We start from the raw sequence: 22,676 nt of genomic DNA on the forward strand, positions 1-22,676 counted from the left end.
GAATGGGAAGAGACTGTCTAGGAAGGAGTATGGCAGAAAGAGATCTAGGGGTCATAGTAGACCACAAACTTAATATGAGTCAACAGTGTGATACTGTTGCAAAAAAAGCAAACGTGATTCTGGGATGCATTAACAGGTGTGTTGTAAACAAGACACGAGAAGTCATTCTTCCGCATTACTCTGCGCTGGTCAGGCCTCAGCTGGAGTATTGTGTCCAGTTCTGGGCACCGCATTTCAAGAAAGATGTGGAGAAATTGGAGAGGGTCCAGAGAAGAGCAACGAGAATGATTAAAGGTCTTGAGAACATGACCTATGAAGGAAGGCTGAAGGAATTGGGTTTGTTTAGTTTGGAAACGAGAAGACTGAGAGGGGACATGATAGCAGTTTTCAGGTATCTAAAAGGGTGTCATCAGGAGGAGGGAGAAAACTTGTTCACCTTAGCCTCCAATGATAGAACAAGAAGCAATGGGCTTAAACTGCAGCAAGGGAGATTTAGGTTGGACATTACGAAAAAGTTCCCAACTGTCAGGGTAGTTAAACACTGGAATAGATTGCCTAGGGAAGTTGTGGAATCTCCATCTCTGGAGATATTTAAGAGTAGGTTAGATAAATGTCTATTAGGGATGGTCTAGACAGTATTTGGTCCTGCCATGAGGGCAGGGGACTGGACTCAATGACCTCTCGAGGTCCCTTCCAGTCCTAGAGTCTATGAATCTATGAATCTCTTTTTCCAGATCATTTATCAACATGTTGAACCGCACTGGTCCCAGTACAGACCCCTCGGGAACACCACTATTTATCTCGCTCCATTCTGAAAACTGACCATTTAATTCCTATCCTTTTGTTTCCTGTCTCTTAACTTATTTCTGATCCACCAGTGGATCTTCCCTCTTACTGCATTACTGCTTACATTGCTTAGGAGCCTTTGGTGAGGGATCTTGTCAAAAGCTTTCTGAAAGTCCACGTACATTATAGCCACTGGATCACTCTCGTCCACGTACTTGTTGACCCCCTCAAAGAATTTTAATAGATTGGTGAGGCATGATTTTCTTTTACAAAAGCCATGTTGACTCTTCCCCAATAAATCACGTTCATCTCTGTGTCTGATAATTCTGTTCTTTACAATAGTTTCAACCAATTTGCCTGGTACTGAAGTTAGGCTTACTGGCCTGTAACTGCCATGATCACCTCTGAGGCCTTTTTAAAAGTTGGGGACAGATTAGCTATCTTCCAGTCAGATACAGAAGCTGATTTAAGTGACGAGTTACACATCACACTCAGTAGTTCTGCAATTTCATATCTGAGTTCCTTCAGAACTCTCAAATGAATACCATCTGGTCCTGGTGACCTATTACTGTTTTATTTATAAATTTGTTCCAAAACCTCCTCTATCAGTATCTCACTCTGGGACAGTTCCTCAGATTTGTCACCTAAAAAGAATGTTTCAAGTGTGCAAATCTCTCTCTCAGCTTCTACAGTGAGGACTGATGCAAAGAATTCATTTAGCTTCTCTGCAATGGCCTTATCTTCCTTGAGTGCTCATTCAGCACTTCAATCATCCAGTGGCCCCACCGACTGTTTGGCAGGCTTCCTGCTTCTGATGTACTTAAAAAAAAAACAAAACTGTTCTCTTCAAAATTAGTTTCTCTTCAAAATTCTTTTTTGGCTTACCTAATTATACTTTTACATTTGACTTTCTAGAGTTTATGATCCTTTCTATTTTCCTCAATAGGATTTACGGATGCTTTTTTGCCTCTAACCACTTGTTTTACTTTCTTGTTTAGCCATGGTGGCATTTTTTGGTCCTCTTATTATGTTTATCGTAATTCACCATGCCCTCAGCTAGCAGTGGGCATAATGCTGCATGCTCCATTAGCTCAATTATGTTATCCTTTTTATAACTGTAGCACTTTATTTCCGAAGGATATATATAATATGCCACTTCAGTAACTTTTCTAATTGTATTTCCAATAGTGCACATACTCTACCAATTGATATGGAAAGGTAAATTTTTTTGGCATCCTATTAACAAAGATCTTTTTAGTTATATTTTCAATTGTGAAATGTCATGTTAGTTCTGAGTAATTACAGTATTACACCTCTACCTTGATACAACGCTGTCCTCGGGAGCCAAAAAATCTTACCGCGTTATAGGTGAAACCGTGTTATATCGAACTTGCTTTGATTCACCAGAGTGCACAGCCCCTACCCCCAGAGCACTGCTTTACCGCATTATATCCAAATTCATGTTATATCGGGTGGCGTTACATCGAGGTAGAGGTGTATGTATAAACTTCACAGAACTGTTCCATGTGGCACCTCCCCCCCATATCCTTTAAGTGGGGTATTGGGGGAGGGGGGAAGGACGAGACATGAATGAAAGATAAGCAGTAAATCTAGATCCCATAGTAACTGAATAAACCATAGTTATTTTGAATTTTGAAGGTATTGTCACTGAGATTCCAGAGCAGTCTTCCACTGTTTATGAGAAACATCTCACAACACCCTTGTGACTCAATTTTTTTTATTTTTTTTTGAACTAATATGCATCCTGATGCAAAGAGAAGCTAAGTGATTGTCCCACAGTCACACAGGACCGTGAGCGTACATTTCAATAGGACTTTAACCCACTCAGGAGCATTGTTAATGTTATCATTGACAGTACAAGCGACAGCCACATTTTAATTGACTCAGTAAGCAACTATATTGTACTACTGACTCAGCAGTTTTGCTTTGTTTTTTAGCATGGAATGACAGCTCTAAATTACTGACTGAGCCCTGTGCTTTCACCACAGAGTAGTACTTCCCTGCAATATTAACATTTAAATACAACCTACTAAATAAAACTTTAAAAGGATCACAGATCATTGCAAAATTCAGTAGCAATGTATCTTCAAACAAGTAATTATAAAAAAATGAGAAAGTGTTTTACTCACCTCATCTAAGTCTTTGATATAAACTATTTTTTCCTCAATGCCAATAGGCATTGGTTCACTATGAGGAATCTTTACTTCTTCATACATTTTGTTGTTTTCTCTCTGGATCGCCTCCGGTAGAAGCATCTGTAACAATTGAAAAAAAAAAAAGTTACTGGAAGAAAGAAAAAAAATGGCATTAAAATATGCTAGAAATAATTGAGTGACCAATGATCTATCTCATCGTCACATATACAAATTTAACAACTAATGTGACTGAACTTAAAGTTAAATTAATCCCTATATGTTTATTAATTGTACAGGTGGCAACAGAATCAAAAAATGGAGGGGAGGGGAAAGACAGGCATTTTACTATCCAGAGGTTGGTTCATAAAACCAAGAGGAATTAGACAATACTTGTTTCCTATTAAAAATGATAGGTCAAATTAAATTTAAGGAGAAAGTTATTAAAATCCTGGATTTTCAGGAAGTATAAATTTCGTTAGAATCAATTCAACAGCTTTTGAAAAACAACCGAGGAAGAAAAAATATATATTTAATGACTTAAGTCTCCATGGAAGTGAAAACCATCCCATTAGAAGAAAGATTATTGCCTAAGTAAAAATAAAATATTTGAAAATACTCAACCATCTGCAGAAGCAAAATTTGGTACAGTGCTTCAATTAGTAGTAAAACCTCTGAGGGAACAAAAGAAACTCAGCTGCATATTATTTACTAGGATAGATGCATTGTTCAGAAAAGGTCAGATACCAAAGGTGTACCTTTGCACCTCCAATGAATGCTGATGTTCTCATAGCTTCAGCCTGGGAATCATAAACATGTGGGTAATGAATTTTTTCAAAGTCCATCTCTCTCTGCCTGCCTAGGACCGGCACACTTCGAGCATTCAGAAGGGATTGTTCTCTGCAAGGAGAAAAATAACTTAAGTAATTCTGCCAATCACAGGCCTACGTTGCCAAAAAAACAAACACAGTATGTTAATATCATAGTAACAGAACGTTCTTATTGATGTTTTTGTTCTTCTCACTCCCAGGTACATAATGTGTATCAGAATTTATGGTTCTCCATATTTAAATTTCCAGCTGCTGTTTTTCTCAACACCAAATGCAATGCCTTATTTGCCTGCATTCCCTCCCCAAACTCCGCTTTTACACGACAGCATGGAAAACAATACCCATTAATTGGGAGGGGAGAGGGAGTATTGATACATTTGGTATAGATTTCATAAATCTTAAGCTAGTGGCGTGTGCATAGCACTCGGGAAGGTGGCTTACCTCCCTACTCTACATCTCTAACCCATGTGGATGAGACCAAGAAGATTCTAATTAAGCAGATGACTGCTTTCTTATCCCAGAAAATTAGGTTTTCATACAAAAAAATTCTAGACTTGTAATAAAACGTGACTTGAAGTCAGAATCATCTAATCACCAAAGGTGAACTAAAAGAAAATAAATGATTATGATACATTAAAGCTGCAATTACAGCACAAGCATTTTTCAACTTTTGGCATTTAATACCTTTGCATCCGCAGCTCCTTGGGATCAAAGCATATTAATCCTTCTCCAGAATTTTCTCCATCTTCACCAGCTCGTTTTTCTCGTCTGGCAATTCGTTTTTCTTCCCGACGACATTGTTTCATTAACAGCTTTTCTTGTTCAGACTGAATTGTGACTTGACAACCATAATTGGGTTTAGTGTTGTCACCTGCAAGCTTTTTACACCGTTCTGCAACATGGAAACAGATATGGCTCTCTGTGAACATTAGAGACTGACTTATGTTTCTAAATGATTTTAAAAGGTTTTTTTTATTTTTTCAAAATATAACACAAATTGTGACAGCTTACTAATGCCTAAAACTATTTAGCATATTTAGATTGTAAATGTGCTAGATTCTTTCACAACACATGGGAAGACACAGCCCATGCCCCAGAGAGAAAACAATTTAAACGTTATCATTAGGAAAACATTATGCTTCACTTCAAACCTTCAACTACAGAATTCTTCATTCAACAGCACTTGGGGCTGAAGGTGAACGGGTGTGCAGGGTTGGAAATTAGTCCCTTGTTACTCTAAGACATATACCCATGCCATCGCAGGAATCAAGAGCCACAAAATTGCTACTAACTCCTCCCCCACAACCCAGTGTCAGAGGTGGGCAGAATGGGATGGAAACTGGTTGGCATCTTTTTCTGACCCTCCCCAAGGGACAGCCAATGTACCTGCACTAGATAATGGATGCTCTACTATGTTACAGACCCAACATAATGTATTACATCCCTAATCAGTCTGCGTCTGCGAACACAGGGGTTGGGTAATTCTGGCTCTGCAGAAGATTATTCAGCTTCAAAAACTAAACCCAGGAGTTAAATTCTGATCGCTGGGCTAAAAGTTTTGCAGCACATACCTTCCACCTACGCTGACATCAAAAAGACCAAGCCCCTACTTCTCTCAATATCTATATTGGACAAAGTCTGAATGTTATGATTCATTAAAGAAAAACTGCCAAGATGCACGCACACATATTAATCACCTCTCAATCTCTTACCGTTGTAATCCTCATCGTTCCTGTATCTATTGCCATCCCTCATTGTATTAATTCAGACTGAACTCCTCAGGGCAGAGACCTGTTACTTGACTTATGTATAAAGCACCATGCACATGTTGGTAGTGTGCAAATAAATTATATCAGACATTCTACTCTAAAACATGCTCAAATACACCCCTTACAACACATTAGAAAGAAGGCAGCTAGCTGTGTATAGCCATAAAGGGAAGGCTCCTTAAAGTATTCTTACATAGTTCACATACATACACTAAGGAAAATGGTGATACTTCCAACATAGCTATTAGGTTTTATAGATCAGCGGTAGGTAGAAAACTAGTGATGTTCGTAGCAGAGATGTCTGGGACTTATTTTATGATATAAACAAGCCAGAGTTTTCAAATCCAGGTGCCTACAGTTAGGCTTCTGAATACACATTTAGGCATGTGGGCCATGATTTTCAAAGTGAGAGCCTACATTTCAGGTTCCTAAGTCTACATTTAAGCACCTAAATAAATGGCCTGATTTCAAAGACTGTAGAATAGATAAATTAACAGCTCTCTTCGAAGAGAATGGAGACTGTTAAGTGGTCATCACTTTTGAAAAATCAACCTATTTAAACGTCTAAATATGGCCTTGGTTTCTTAACTGTAGGCTCTCACTTTTGAAAATATTGGCCCTGCTGTAAATGAAAGCTGCCAAAACACTTGCAGCTTACATTGACTTCAATAAGATTTACAACTGCTCACCACTTCTGAAAAACATTCAGACCACTTTATTTAGATACATAAATATCAGTTTAAGAGAAGATGGTTACCTTTTCCATAACTGGTGTTCTTCGAGATGTGTTGCTTATGTCTATTCCACAATAGTATGTGTGCTTGCCATGTGCACCGGTGCCAGACGTTTTTCCCCTAGCAGCACCCGTGGGAGGAGAGTGCCCCTGCGACCCCTGGAGTGGTGCCTCCCTGGCACGTTATAAGGGGAGCTGCACACTCCCCCCGCCTCAGTTCCTTCTTGCCAGACAACTCCGGCAAGGGCAAGGAGGGTGGAATATGGAATAGACATGAACAACACATCTCAAAGAACATCAGTTATGGAAAAGGTAACTGTCTTTTCATCTTACAGTGATTGCTCATGTGTTTCCAGAATAGGTGATTCTAAGCTAATCTGCTGGAGGTGGGTAGGAGTGCACACGTTCCCACGGCGGAGGACAGCCCTGCCGAACCTTGCATCATCCCTGGTCTGGGGGACGATCGCATAGTTCAAGGTGAACGTGTGAACCGAAGACCACATGGCAACCCTACAAATGTCCTGAATGGGGACGTGGGTCATGAAGGCAGCCGACAAGGCCTGCACCCGATTCGAGTGTGCCCTCACAATGGGTGGCAGGGGGACATCCACCAGCTCGTAACAGGAACAGATGCACAAAATGATCCAATTGGAAAGCCATTGAGTGGAAATCAGCTGGCCCCTCGCGTGCTCAGCCAACGCAAACAAACAGTTGTAAGGACTTTCTGAACAGCTGAGTCTGCTTGAGGTAGAAAGCCAGAGCCCACCGCATATTGAGCTTGTGGAGACGGCACTCCTCACTAGACGGGTGAGGCTTGGGGCAGATGACCAGTAGAAAAACATCCTGACCCATGTGGTAGGTGGAGGCCACCTTCGGGAGGAATACAGGGTGTGGGCGGAGCTAGACCTTGTCCTTATGAAAGGCCGTGTACAGCAGCACGGAGGTCAGGGCCCCTTCCTCCACTAGCGCCTTGAACTCCTTCCTATCGCGCTCCTGGAGGGAGTTCTTAAACTTAGGCACGGAGTTCCCCAGATTGAATTCGTACCTGCCCAGGAGAGCCTCACGGCTCGCCACTTGTAACTCAAAGCTCGAAAATTAATAAATTTTCCTTCCGAAAGAGTCCAGTCTCTGACAGTCTTTGTTCTTTGGGGTCAAGGATGGCTGACTCTGCCGTTCCCTGTGGTTGACCGACTCAACCACCAGGGAGTTGGGCGCCAGGTGGTTATACAAGTACACATGCCCCTTAGTGGGTACAAAGTACTTGTGTTCCGCCTTTTTAGAGATGGGGGACCAACAAGGCCAGTGTTTGCCACAGGGCATTTGAAATCTTAGCCATCCCTTCGTGGAGAGGCAAGGTTACCCTACCCGGTGCCGATGGGGACAGTACATTACACATCAAGTCCAACGGCTCCTCCATCTCCTCTGCCTGGAAGTGTAGGCTTGCTGCCACCCTCTTTAAGAGTCCTTTGTGGGCCCTGAAGTCCTCCTGCAGGATGCACAGGGGCAAGGCTGTAATTGCCTCCTCCAGGCGGAGCAAAGAGGCCGGTGCAGTGCTCTGGATGTTGTCCGGCACTGGAGGGTCCACCACCTGGTTAAACTCTGGGCACAGTGCCGAGCACATACATCCCACCAACTCCCTTCTCGGGGTCTGGAGAGGGAGGCCGATGGCGCTTCCAAAGCTCCAGCCACTGAGCGAGCTCCCACCGGAGGCCATGGTGCCCACTGGTACCATTGGGCTGGCCGTGACACTCGTTGCCACTGCACCTGCTTTGGCACCAGCAGGGCTGGCTGTCCAGATTGTCTGGCCTGGCGCATCAAAGGACTGCTACGAATGGAGACCAGGCTGGCGTAAGATCTGCTGCTGTCTCTGGACCGAGAGGAGTGGCAGTGCCGGGATCTACGACGGCCACGGGACCACAATCTCAATCTGGAGGACCGGTACCAATAGTAATAGCTACTCCGTGAATGGCCTTGATGTCTTGGCGGAGACTTGGAGCAGGAGTCCGAGTGGAAACAGCGTCGATGACCATGCCACGAACGACTGCGGTACCCATTCGGAGATAAGAACCGACAGCGACGCCTGCCACTGTCCTGTAGATAATTGCTCCTTGAGGATGAACAGTGTCACAAGTCCCGGATGGATGGGACCCAGCCAGACAATCCGGTCGTCATCAAGGGTGATCCACCTGGACTTTGCCCCGAGCGGTTGCTGGGCGATGATCGGCGTCGGAAACGTTCCCTCGATCGAGATCAGTCCCAGGCTGGAGGTAACTGTGGAGATCCCAGCAGCGGCTTGCTTCTGGAGCGTGGGGCCAACATCGGCAGCGCTCCGGGCACCAGCATGGACACAACATCCCAGGCCTGTCCCAAAGAGGCTAGATTACTCCGCTCAACTTGAGTCAGAGGCCTGGGGCGGGGGGGGGGTCAAGGACTGCCCAACGTGGGCCTAGCCTCTGTCCCAGACTTCCCTCAGTGATGCTGTGAAGAGGGAGTTTTCCTGGCCTTTTTGGTGTGCCCCATGGATAGGGAGCGGTGTCGGCTGGTCGATGGCACCAGAGGGTCGTCACATACCGAGGCTGTCGTGCCGGGTACCAGTTCAGAGCAGTGGATTGGGATCAGTGCCGACTCCATCAGGATGGCCTGGAGCCTAATGTCTCTTTTGGCCCGAGGCTTAAATATCTTTCAAATCTTGCTCCTTTCGCAGATATAGGTTTCTCCCAAGCAGCGCAAACAGTCTGTGTGTGGGTCACTACTTGGCACAGAAAGCCTACAAGAGCTGCACGACTTAAACCCTGGAGTGTGGGGCATGCCCCAGCCCAGGTTCACTGACTAACTAAACAGCTAACTAATTACAAGTATTAACGCTGAACGAACAAACAGTTCTGGGACAAGCTACAGTGAAGCTGGAGCAGAGCAGTTCCAACGCACCTTCACCGGCAGCAAGAAGGAACTGAGGGTGGGGGGAGCGCGCAGCTTCCCTTATACCACACCTGGGATGACACCAGGTTTGACAGAGCTGTCCTCCATCATGGGAACTTGTGAACTGCTACCCACTTCCAACAGATATAGCTTAGAATCACCTATTCTGGAATACACATGAGCAATCACTCTAAGAGGAAAAGACAATTACCGTTTCCATAACTGGTGTTCTTTGAGATGTGTTGTTCATGTCTATTCCACATCCCACCCTCCTTGCCGTCTGTCGGAGTTGTCTGGCAAGAAGGAACTGAGGGTGGTGGGGAGCATGCTGCTCCCCTTATACCGCACCATGGAGGCACCACTCCAGGGGTCACATGGGCTCTCCCCCGCTATGGGTGCTGCTAGGGGAAAAACTTCCAGCACCAGTGCATGTGGCAAGCACGCACAACTATTGTGAAATACACATAAGCAATCATTCAAAGAACAACCTAACTTTAGACACCCAGGTCTGAAAATGTTGGCCACAATCTATAAAACCACCTCACTCTTATAAATTAGGTTAATATTATCATCCCCATTTAACAAATAGGGAAACTGATGCATAGAAAGGTGATGTGTTGTGTCCAAAGTCAAACAGCTGGTCAGTGGCAGAGCCAGGAATACAACCCAGGTCTCCTAGTTCAGTGTTTCTCAATCACTTGTTTTGATTTTAAACCCACTAGCCTCGTTCTGGATTGGCTCATGAATATTCATGAGTTCATTTGGAGACAATATGGTGTTGTGCCTCAAAATAATTCAAGATGCCATGGCAGAGAAAAGGTTGGGAACCATTTTCCTAGGTCACAATCCAGTGCAATATCCACTATACTATTCTGACAGAAACATCAGACGTGCAGTTAAAATATATTCTCATCTTGATTTAACACTGTTATTCTTCTGTGAAGAAATGTTTTAAATCAACAAATTCAATCAACAGTAATTATTTGGTATACCTGGACTGGAAATATATCTATACATGTTAGGCGTTTAGTGATCTAGAGACTGCTTTTTCTAATATAGTAGTATAAATTCTGATTGACAAAAAATTTATACTGCTGTATTAAAAAAGCAATGTTCTACTAGAGTTTTCATTTAAAATGTAACTTTGGAAAATGAGGTAAGTTAGGTCTGAAATTTATTACATACAATTACGATTCCTCATATCTCATATTTGCATCCAACAATTTTTCCAATTTACAATGGACTCCTCAAATGTTAAATTCCGCAATTATATAACTGTAGCCAACCTTTGAAAAACAGCATTTTGGTAAACTGGGTATGGGGCTAGGAATTCATCTGAGACTGAAATTCAAAGGATGCATTTGAAAAGCCCAAAACAGTCCACTCTTCACTGTCACGTTCCATTGCCGTACATTGTATTCATACTACACATAGCTGTGTTTCCATAGCAGATAAAGGAATTCTAATGTATACTGCAGACAAAAAAAAATTAGTTTCCGAACACGATTGTGATGCCATATTTGTCCAGAGTGGCTCTCTACACTGAACAATGTTTAAAATTCTGTTATTTAATAACACATTTAAAACTGTAGACTACCCTTTTGGGCCCTTCTCACATGCTCCACCTATTGCCGTTCTTCTCCCAGGGAAGATCTAGAAGGTCCAGTCTGCAGATGCCTTCTCCCAGCCCAGGTTGACAGACTCAGACTTCCAGGGCTTGCACTACAATGCTAAAAATAGCTGTGTAGACAGCATAATGAAATTGAGGCTCAGGCTGAACCTTGGATTCAGAACCCACTCACCTCCCCAAGCTTCAGAGCCTGAGCTCCAGCCCGAGCTGCAAAACCTACATAGCTATTTTTAGTGCAATAAGGTGAGTCCTGCAAGCCCGAGTCACTCAGTCCAGACTGAGGGGCTTGCTGTCACAGGCTGTGCACACGTACCCTACGTGCTGCTCACCGTATTGCCAAAAAATTCCTTTGTATTTGCAATTAGTGTATTGTGAGACAATTAAATTAATTGGCACAACATTATTTTCTACACACAGGCTCCAATCTAACTAGCAATCTAAAGACTGAACGTTGAGGAAAAATACAGTATTCCCTGACCATTTGAAAGTCCACACAGGTTACCAACTCTACAAGGCTGGCCTACGTTGTGACATAAATCCACTCACCACCGCTCTGCAGTCTACTACTGTCAGCCATAAGTTTTACGGGCTAGCAAAACTTTCTATTTAGGGTTTGTAAAACTGAAGATCACAAGCAATTTACTGCTGGATAATTTAATTGTGATGATCACATTCATGGGTTTCCCATTCTAAAAAGAGGAGTGAAAACACCTTCTCCAACGATTAGACCACCTTGCCAAATCCTTCAGTTTAAATTTCTTGGCAGCTCCTGCCATACTGGGATCTCTGGATGGACACTTTGGGCACATGTTTATTAATATAATCTGCAGTACAGTCAAAAAAGTACTGCTTCTTACTGTTGTAACCGACTCGGTAACAAGTGAACAAATAGGTAGTGTGCAAGAAGCCCATGCATGAGCAGCTTCTCTCTCACCAATCTAACCATCAGCTGCTCCTGGTGGCCTGACAGAGCTGCTGCATGTAGATTTTGCAGGACAGTTAGTAGTTTGTACAGTTTACATAATGCCTACAGGGCCTTGGAAAAACAGTGTTTTCTTGGCAAACTGCTCTACTTCTTTTTCCAACTGAGGTATCTTTTCCTGCTCCCAAGCCTTTAACCAGCAGATCATTAGGTGGGTTCTCAACTGAGCAGCACAGTCATTAACTTTATATTGTTGTGGGACCTGAAGGCCTCAAGCAGGTTAGGCCCTCAATCTGCTACACACTGTGCGGACATATACAAAATGAATGTTTCCATTCTATGTAGTTTCCAATTTAAAAAATAAGATAGACATAACCTGAGAGTGAGAAACAAGTGGGAAGATGGGGGGAAATGGTAACAAAAACAATAAGATGTTTTAGGACAGCATAGCAGTGTGCACAGTTCTTAGCCAATTAGTAGCCGCAATCAAAACGTGTCACCTGCTTAGCCGATACCAGATGGCAATTATCTGTACTCATTGCAATAGAGATGAAAGGTGAGGAAGGATTTGAAGGAAGATAAATAAGGTGGCAGCTTGGAACCTCCATACAGTTGGGGAATTTCTAGAGGAGCCAGCTGGCTCAGTCTCTCGCTTCTCTGTCATTTCTAGCATAGTTGTCCCATGATAGTTTGGATGGAGTCAGTGTCATAGCCTGGATTATTGTCTTTTCAGAGTGCTTCACACATTTTTTCCTTACTACTTTCTTTTTTTTTTTAAGTTTGTAACACTGATTTAAAATTAATTATTTATAATGCAAGGCAATGTACTTTATAAAAACAAATCCTTTTATGCCACCTTGACCTTTCTTCACCCCTCATTCTTTTAAAAGATGGCTATAATGCAAAGGTGCTACTCTCCTGTGACTTGTATTTGAGCAATAGGAGCATGCGGTGAAAGCAAAACAGTAAGCTACATGAACAATAACCAAACATGGATTCAGCTGCATGAAAATCTGGTGAAGGAGCAACACAATGTCTATGGTAAAAAATGAGCATTGGAGAGTAAAAAAAAAAAAAAAAAAAAGAAAATTATTTTTTTAAATTCAGACTTAGGAGCAATTAAATCATGATCCCTTCTTCAATTATGCATATAATGACAACTTTTTAATAGAATAAAGAAATCTTGTTTGATCTATCTAATCAGGCAGCTTTTCAAAAAACTCTGGCTTTTATTGGTTTTGAAAAAAAATTCAATAGTTTCTTACCTTGTAGAGACTGCAGCTTGTAATCATTTGGCCAGGACAGAGATCTCTCCACAATAATAGACCTATTCTGTAGGAGTTTCTCTATGAGTTCAAAGCCCTCAGGGCCTAACAGCTCGAATAACTAGGGAAAAATAGAAAACAAAAAGATCATGCCCCTAAAACATTTTCCTCCAAAATAGTACTAGAGTTTATAAACTAAGGGTCTATAATAATTTTGTCCTGGGTAATAATGTATTTGTTGGAGATTTAAACAAAAGTCATTCTGTCCAAAACAGGTCACACCTAGTATTCATCCAGTGCCTTTACTTCTATCAATTTTACAACAGAAAACCCTCACATTTTATGATGAGTGGCAATAAAAAAACCAAGAGGGGAGAGAGGATTAGGAACTGTCCTGGACACAAAATTGCCCTACCTTTCCAGGGATAAATAGAGCCAATTTAAAATTCACAGGTGAAAGAGGACACCTGATTCAAGAAACACTAAGGGCTAGACCCTGCCACACTTGCACTAAGAAGTATCTTACATCACAGTTTGTCCAATTTTCTTCAATGGGACAACGTGGAGCATTGTATTACTCTATGTGAGATAGGGTGGCAGATCTGGCCCTGATAGCGAATTAATGGTTAACCCAACAGAGTTAAAAAAATTAAATTCTGACACTCTCATCTACAGTACTTCTCTTAGTTTGTTCTTCTGATGCAATGATTTGGGGCAGCAACCTTCAATCCCTCAATTTGGTGGGGACCACACCCATGCACTATCTTAGGTGGGGTTAAAGATTGAAAGACTTTTTAATCCATTTTTTATACAGGGTAAATTCACCAATATATCTCATCACCTGAGACTACACATCTCAATTAGACACATGTGGATGGCCCATGCCTGTTGACTCAAGCTGGTGGGACTTGGGCTAAGGGGCTGTTTAATTGCAGACATTTGGGCTCGAGCTGCAGCCTGAGCTCTGGGACCCTTCCACCTCACAGGGTCCTAGAACCCTGGCTCCAGCCCAAGCCCAAGCCCAAATGTCTACATGCAAATAAGAAGCCCCTTAGCCAAGCCCTGCAAGCTTGAGTCAGCTGGCATGGGCCTGCCATGGGTTTTTAATCTTAATATTGATATACTCCAAACGAGTGGGTAAACTGAACACCAGAAAGGCTCAAAACACCCTTGCGTCATGTACCCAGTCTCATGTCTGAGCATTGGCTTGGGGGACAGGAGCTGCAGGGATTACCTATGAAGATTTTCCTACTTGCAAGATACGAACATCACTCTCCATACAGGACAGAGACATTTTCTTGTACATTTCTTCCATTACAATCATTAAGGTGGCTGCAGCCCTACAAGTCAGCAGAGTATGCCAATTATGCCTCAGAAACAGCATTAGAACTAAAGTTAAAGAAAATTTTATTTATGTAAAGTAAAATTGGCCAATTGTGAAAAAAAATTATCAGTCAAGTATGGAGTAAAGCTTAGAACCCTTTTTTTTTTTTTTTTTTTTGCTGAAGTAGGGGTCAGCCACCATTGTACTGTATTGTTTCCCTATGTGACATGACCTAGTTTACTGCACACAGCTTCAGTTCAATTCCTAACTACAAAAGGTTCACCCAATGTAGATTTGTGGAGCTATGCTGAAAGGGAAAAAAAACATCACCACAGACTAATACTTTCTACTTTAAATAATGAATTATTAAAAAAATATAAAATCTTAATCTTTTAAGCCATCAAACCATAACACATTTTCCTGCCTATATCTAATTTCAGCACACCTACTCGCAACATTTTTTAAATCTTTCATCAACTTTTTAAAATTGCCAATACTTTTTCCACAACAGTTATGCTGTAAAATTAGATTCTGTCTGCTTAAATTTCCTAGTCCCTAAAATAAATCACAATGTTCATTTTAAGTAGGGGCTATCACCTTCCCAACCCCATAAATTCCCCCCAACTTTCCTACACATTTTCTTAACAATAGCTACATAATTAAATGTGGCCTATTCATATTTAATTTGTGTATTAAATATCTCAGGAAAGATAAGAATGAAATTCAAACACAAATTATACTAAACATATTACTCAGTATACATTTTTCCCTATTTTGGGTCCCAAAAGTCATAGCTGGGTGTCCTCTACTCAACTATGAACTACCTTGTTTGTTGATACCATGCTGGACCAACAAGCAAGGTGGGAGACAAGTGTCTAATTTCAAAGGACCTAAATGGGGAGGAAGAGGAAAATATATGTTTAGAATAATTCACAATAAATACTGAATAACAGTTTTATTCTTTTATATCAGCTGCTAGTCAGTAACCATCTCAGTTTTGAAAAACAGCCCTCTGGCAGCTGGGTAAAAATAATAAGAACCCATCTCCTTCCCAAACTAGTAGGGAATGGAGGTGAAGTGTGTCTTCCACACATCCCTTGCTCCATATTTTATATACATGGCTACCTTGATATAACACCACATGATATAACACGAATTTGGATATAACGCAGTAAAGCAGTGCTCACGGGAGTGGGATTGCGCACTCCAGTGGATCAAAGCAAGTTCAATATAACACGGTTTCACCTATAACGTGGTAAGATTTTTTGGCTCCAAAGGGCAGCGTTATATCGAGGTAGAGGTGTGTGTGTGTGTGTGTGTGTGTGTATAAAGAGTCGAAGATACTGAGATGGTCCTAGTACCTCACTGTTTCTATTATTGCTTGGTGCCTTGGTTGTGTACTAACTTTTTGGACTTTGCTTTAATAGTAAAATAAATTATTTGTGAAGAATTTCTTGGCTAACTTGTTTAAGCTTTTGGGGGAGATCGTTAGAGAACAAGGACGGTGAAGATTCTAAATAAGGAGCCACACTCAAAATGCAATGAAAATAATTACTGATGAAGCCTTTTTAAGTGATTCACAAACGTAATGTTGAATTTGGAGTAAAAAAATCTCTTGGAAAACAATGTCTGAAGAAGACACAAAAGAGAGTGACATTTTGAGGTCATGGTGCTCTCTATCTCCCCCACTCGCAAAATAAAACTTAGCTATGAAACACACACACACACACTTATGATACTGAAACATACAGATGAATTTTAGAAGTGGCAAGATTTAGAGCTCTTTTAACTATAATTTAATCATTTATAATTCTGGATGGTGAATGAGTTTAGATGACGTATCATTTAGGCAAAGGCCTCAGCCTAACTTTGCTTGGCATGAGTGATGTTTTGCCAGTTCCTTCCTCTTACACAGATTTCCTTAAACAATTCTATTGCTGACAGAACAAAGGTGATATGTTGTGTTAGAAAACTTTGAGTAAAAGGAAGAGATAAATGGTATAATAAAATACAATCAGTAATGCTAAAATGCCTTTAAATAAGAAAAATTAAGGGCAAGGTGACATGAAAACATAATGACACAAAAATGACACATGGACAGCAAATACTGTGTAAATTGAAGCTTAAGTATGTTCATTGCACACGTTATGCAACAAATGCTGAATGCTGATTGGAGACAGGTTAATAACTATGTAATGTGGAAGGGCATAGGAATCCACATAAGGGGAGGTGGCAAACTGGAGAACTACTGGACCAAAAACTGAAAAAAGGAAGGATCAGAGGCAGAGATGACCATCATAAAGAACAGAACTTTCTTATACCTTGGAATGCAGTAACTTGGGCCTCTACCTATTCTGTCTCATCTGTTTATCATCTGTCACAAATGTATGTTCTGACACTAAGTAACAATTTCGTCTTAATTTTTTATAAAAAAAGGTGCAAATTAAGCCTAAATTGAGTGGACTTACGACTCCTTTTCCTCCTTACGCTTCCAAAAAGATCGTAATGGCAGGTTCCTCCTGCCTGGAAACAGGGAGTGTCCCAGTCTCCACTGAAAGAAAGGGGTAGTCTGGTCAAGAAAGGGAGTGATTTTTAATAATTCTTAATAAATCTTCTATTGTGCATGTTGATCTCAATGATATCTTTAATGCAATATGGAAAAACCTGGACACATTTCTTGGGCCTGATCGAAAGCCCACTCAAGTTAGACTCTTTCCATTTACTTCAATGACATTTGGTTCAGACCCAGAAAGCACCACAGCAGACAGCAAAAAATATGAGGCATTGCATATAAGACATAGTGACCAAAACAGAGACATTGAGGAGAAACATAGGGGTTTTGCTGCATTACAAAAGTCAATACCAAATAGAACTTACAGAAAAGAGAATACATAATTTATGACTTACTACCAGGGCTGTCAAGCGATTAAAAATAATTAATTGTGATTAATCGCACTGTTAAACAAGAACAGAATACCATTTATTTAAATATTTTTGGATGTTTTCTACATTTTCAAATATACTAATTTCAATTACAACACAGAATACAAGGCATACAATGCTCACTTTATATTTATTTTTTATTACAAATATTTGCACTGTAAAAAAACCCAAAAGAAATCATGTATTTCAATTCACTTAATACAAGTACTGTAGTTCAATCTCTTTACAATGAAAGTTGAGCTTACAGATGTAGAATTACATACAAAAAATAACTGCATTCAAAAACAAAACAACGTAAAACTTGTAGGTTTAAAGTCCACTCAGTCCTACTTCAGCCAATCGCTCAGAAAAACAAGTTTGGTTACAATCTGCAGCAGATAGTGCTGCCCATGCCCTGTTTACAATGTCACCTGATGTAGTAAGAGGAGGCCCTGAGATATAAACCTTGGTATCAGAGGCCTTGTATGAGGCCTAAGGCCTGAACTAAAGTAATGGTTAAGACTTTGCTAACATAAAACAAAGTTAAACTGTGAGCCAGAGGCAGGCCCTGCTCATAGAAGCTGGCAAGGAAAGGGCTGATGCTGCAGAAAAAAAAAAAACCCACATACCTAAAAGGTACCGGACACCAGATATCAGAACATTCGCATACTTGCACATTCCACACAGATAACAAGGAACAGGCTGACCCTTTCCAATAACAGGGCCAAAAGGGTAATATGATGGATAGAGTTGTACATATGCCAGCGGACAGCTTGCTTACTTACCCGATTAGCGGTCGGGGTCACCAGTGTTGTTAGATGCTACGGGTGTAGTGCTCTGCTCTCTTCAGTGTTGATATTACTCGGCTGCGTGTGTGTTCCCTCTGTGTGCTGTCCCAGCTCTGCGCAGATAGCTGACACAGCAGATCCCGAGAAAACCCCCAATGACCACAGAGTCTAGTAAGGTACGAAGGCACGTCAGCCAGGTTTATTGTCAAACGAAGCACAATAATAGTTCCCCCTAGATTTTTACTCTACAGGGCATACTACTAATATGTGCCCCCTGGCAATGGACTCAGCTCAGTCAGTGACAGGACTTTTCACTGCCCCCTCAGCTGGACAAAGACACCACCCCAGGGATGCATTCTTATTCTTATACACAGGTACAAACAAGTTACACATCACTCCTGACGTATTGAGGTGCAACCCTTCTACTTAGCAAGGTACAACTCCTCTATGTAGTAAGGTGCTGCCTTTCACCTTGTACATGTTGGTTCAAACAAAACAACTCTATCCATCATATTACCCTTTTGGCCCTGTTATTGGAATGGGTCAACCTGTTCCTTATTATCTGTGTGGAATGTGCAAGTATGCGAATGTTCTGATATCTGGTTGTTGTAGCCAGTATCACAAGATACTTACATGCCAGATGCACTAAAGATTCATATGTCCCTTCATGCTTCAACCACCGTTCCAGAAGATATGTATCCATGCTGATGATGGATTCTGCTTGGTAATGATCCAAAGCAGAGCTGACAGATGCATGTTCATTTTCACCATCATGAGTCAGATACCACCAGCATAAGGTTGATTTTCTTTTCTGGCGGTTCAGGTTCTGTAGTTCCCGCATTAGACTGTTGGTCTTTTAAGACATCTGAAAGCATGCTCCACACCTCATCCCTCTCAGATTTTGGAGGGCACTTCAGATTCTTAAACCTTGGGTCAAGTGTTGTATCTATACTTACTCTAGAAATACCACATTGGTACCTTCTTAACATTTTTTCAAACCTGCTATGAAAAACTGTTCTTAAAACAAACATGCTGGGTCATCATCCGAGACTGCTATAACATGAAATATATGGCAGATTGTGGGTAAAACAGAACAGGAGACATACAATTCTCCCCCAAGGAGTTCAGTCACAAATTTAATTAATGCATTTTTTTTAATGATCATCATCAGCATGGAAGCATGGAATGGTGGCCGAAGCATGAAGGAACAGACGACGGGGACAGGTGAGCAAACCCCACAGGTAAGTGAGGAACAAGACCTGGGAGATGGGTCGGAAACAGGAGGGAGCACGGGCTATAATGGCAGTGAGGAAGGAGGGTCAGGGCAAACCTGGGAGGCAAGATCAAACCAGTATCTTAGATGACTGTATACAAATGCAAGAAGTATGGGTAATAAGCAGGAAGAACTGGAAGTGCTAATAAATAAATACAACTATGACATTGTTGGCATTACCGAAATTTGGTGGGATAATACACATGACTGGAATGTTGGTGTGGATGGGTATAGTTTGCTCAGGAAGGATAGACAGGGGAAAAAGGGAGGAGGTGTTGCCTTATATATTAAAAATGTACACACTTGGACTGAGGTGGAGATGGACATAGGAGATGGAAGTGTTGAGAGTCTCTGGGTTAGGCTAAAAGGGGTAAAAAACACGGGTGATGTCGTGCTGGGAGTCTACTACAGGCCACCTAATCAGGTGGAAGAGATGGATGAGGCTTTTTTTAAACAACTAACAAAATCATCCAAAGCCCAAGATTTGGTGGTGATGGGGGACTTCAACTATCCAGATATATGTTGGGAAAATAACACCGCAGGGCACAGACTATCCAATAAGTTCCTGGACTGCATTGCAGACAACTTTTTATTTCAGAAAGTTGAAAAAGCTACTGGGGGGGAAGCTGTTCTAGACTTGATTTTAACCAATAGGGAGGAACTCGTTGAGAATTTGAAAGTAGAAGGAAGCTTGGATGAAAGTGATCATGAAATCACAGAGTATGCAATTCTAAGGAAGGATAGAAGGGAGTACAGCAAAAGAGAGACAACGGATTTCAGGTAGGCGGATTTTGGTAAGCTCAGAGAGCTGATAGGTAAGGTCCCATGGGGGGACTGAGGGGAAAAACAACTGAGGAGAGTTGGCAGTTTTTTAAAGGGACGCTATTAAGGGCCCAGAAGCAAACTATTCCGATGGTTAAGAAAGATAGAAAATGTGGCAAAAGACCACCGTGGCTTAACCACGAGATCTTGCGTGACCTACAAAATAAAAAGGCATCATATAAAAAATGGAAACTAGGTCAGAGTACAAAGGACGAATATAGGCAAATAACACAGGAATGCAGAGGCAAGATTAGAAAGGCAAAGGCACAAAATGAGCTCAAACTAGCTATGGGAATAAAGGGAAACAAGAAGACTTTTTATCAATACATTAGAAGCAAGAGGAAGACCAAGGACAGGGTAGGCCCACTGCTCGGTGAGGAGGGGGAAACTGTAATGGGAGACTTGGAAATGACAGAGATGCTTAATGACTTCCTTGTTTCGGTCTATACTGAGAAGTCTGAAGGAATGTCTAATATAGTGAATGCTTACGGGAAGAGGGTAGGTTTAGAAGATAAAATAAAAAAAGAGCAAGTATAAAATCACTTAGAAAAGTTAGATGCCTGCAAGTCACCAGGGCCTGATGAAATGCATCCTAGAATACTCAAGGAGTTAATAGAGGAGGTATCTGAGCCTCTAGCTATTATCTTTCGGAAATCATGGGAGACGGGGGAGATTCCAGAAGACTGGAAAAGGGCAAATATAGTGCCCATCTATAAAAAGGGAAATAAAAACAACCCAGGAAACTACAGACCAGTTAGTTTAACTTCTGTGCCAGGGAAGATAATGGAGCAAGTAATTAAACAAAATCATCTGCAAACACTTGGAAGGCGGTAGGGTGATAGGGAATAGCCAGCATGGATTTGTAAAGAACAAATCATGTCAAACTAATCTGATGGCATTCTTTGATAGGATAATGAGCCTTGTGGATAAGGGAGAAGCGGTGGATGTGATATACCTAGACTTTAGTAAGGCATTTGATACTGTCTCACATGATATTCTTATAGATAAACTAGGAAAGTACAATTTAGATGGGGCTACTATAAGGTGGGTGCATAACTGGCTGGATAACCATACTCAGAGAGTAGTTATTAATGGCTCCCAATCCTGCTGGAAAGGTATAACAAGTGGGGCTCCGCAGGGGTCTGTTTTGGGACTGGCTCTGTTCAATATCTTCATCAACGATTTAGATGTTGGCATAGAAAGTACGCTTATTAAGGTTGCATATGATACCAAACTGGGAGGGATTGCAACTGCTTTGGAGGACACGGTCAAAATTCAAAATGATCTGGACAAATTGGAGAAATGGTCTGAGGTAAACAGGATGAAGTTCAATAAAGATAAATGCAAAGTGCTCCACTTAGGAAGGAACAATCAGTTTCACACATACAGAATGGGAAGAGACTGTCTAGGAAGGAGTATGGCAGAAAGAGATCTAGGGGTCATAGTGGACCACAAGCTTAATATGAGTCAACAGTGTGACACTGTTGCAAAAAAAGCAAATGTGATTCTGGGATGCATTAACAGGTGTGTTGTAAACAAGACATGAGAAGTCATTCTTCCGCTCTACTCTGTGCTGGTTAGGCCTCAACTGGAGTATTGTGTCCAGTTCTGGGCACCGCATTTCAAGAAAGATGTGGAGAAATTGGAGAGAGTCCAGAGAAGAGCAACGAGAATGATTAAAGGTCTTGAGAACATGACCTATGAAGGAAGGCTGAAGGAATTGGGTTTGTTTAGTTTGGAAAAGAGAAGACTGAGAGGGGACATGATAGCAGTTTTCAGGTATCTAAAAGGGTGTCATCAGGAGGAGGGAGAAAACTTGTTCACCTTAGCCTCCAATGATAGAACAAGAAGCAATGGGCTTAAACTGCAGCAAGGGAGATTTAGGTTGGACATTAGGAAAAAGTTCCTAACTGTCAGGGTAGTTAAACACTGGAATAGATTGCCTAGGGAAGTTGTGGAATCTCCATCTCTGGAGATATTTAAGAGTAGTTTAGATAAATGTCTATTAGGGATGGTCTAGACAGTATTTGGTCCTGCCGTGAGGGCAGGGGACTGGACTCGATGACCTCTCGAGGTCCCTTCCAGTCCTAGAGTCTGAGTCTGAGTATCTGGCATGTAAATACTTTGGAATGCCAGCTACAAAAGTGCCATGAGAATGCCTGTTCTCACTTTCAGGTGACATTATAAATCAGCAGCAGCAGTATCTCCCGTAAATGTGAACAAACTTGTTTGTCTTAGCAATTGGCTGAACAAGAAGTAGGACTGAGTGAAATTGTAGGCTCTAAAGTTTTACATTGTTTTGTTTTTGAGTGCAGTTATGAAACAAAAAAATCTGCATTTGTACGTTACATTTTCATGATAAAAAGATACAGTACTTGTATAAGGTGAATTGAAAAATACTCTCTCTTTTGTTTATTATTTTTACAGTGCAAATATTTTACAGTAATAAAGTGAGCACTGTACATTTTGTATTCAGTGTTGTAACAGAAATCAATATATATGAAAATGTAGAAAAGCATCCAAAAATATTTAATAAATTT

The 22,676-nt window shown here is 41.4% G+C and overlaps 1 protein-coding gene across 1 annotated transcript in view; it reads right to left on the minus strand.

Annotated features, from left to right (window-relative positions):
* Positions 1-22,676, minus strand: part of ASCC3 (activating signal cointegrator 1 complex subunit 3) — a 544,482-nt gene that overhangs the window by 438,201 nt on the left and 83,605 nt on the right. The window contains exons 5-8 of the mRNA XM_030556009.1: positions 13,008-13,128; positions 4,454-4,661; positions 3,698-3,839; positions 2,937-3,062 (exon numbers count right to left, since the gene is read on the minus strand). Coding sequence (XP_030411869.1) covers positions 2,937-3,062; positions 3,698-3,839; positions 4,454-4,661; positions 13,008-13,128 — 597 coding nt within the window. The remainder of the gene's footprint in view (positions 1-2,936; positions 3,063-3,697; positions 3,840-4,453; positions 4,662-13,007; positions 13,129-22,676) is intronic.

The sequence above is a fragment of the Gopherus evgoodei genome, chromosome 3, assembly GCF_007399415.2.
Source record: "Gopherus evgoodei ecotype Sinaloan lineage chromosome 3, rGopEvg1_v1.p, whole genome shotgun sequence".
NCBI lineage: Eukaryota > Metazoa > Chordata > Testudines > Testudinidae > Gopherus > Gopherus evgoodei.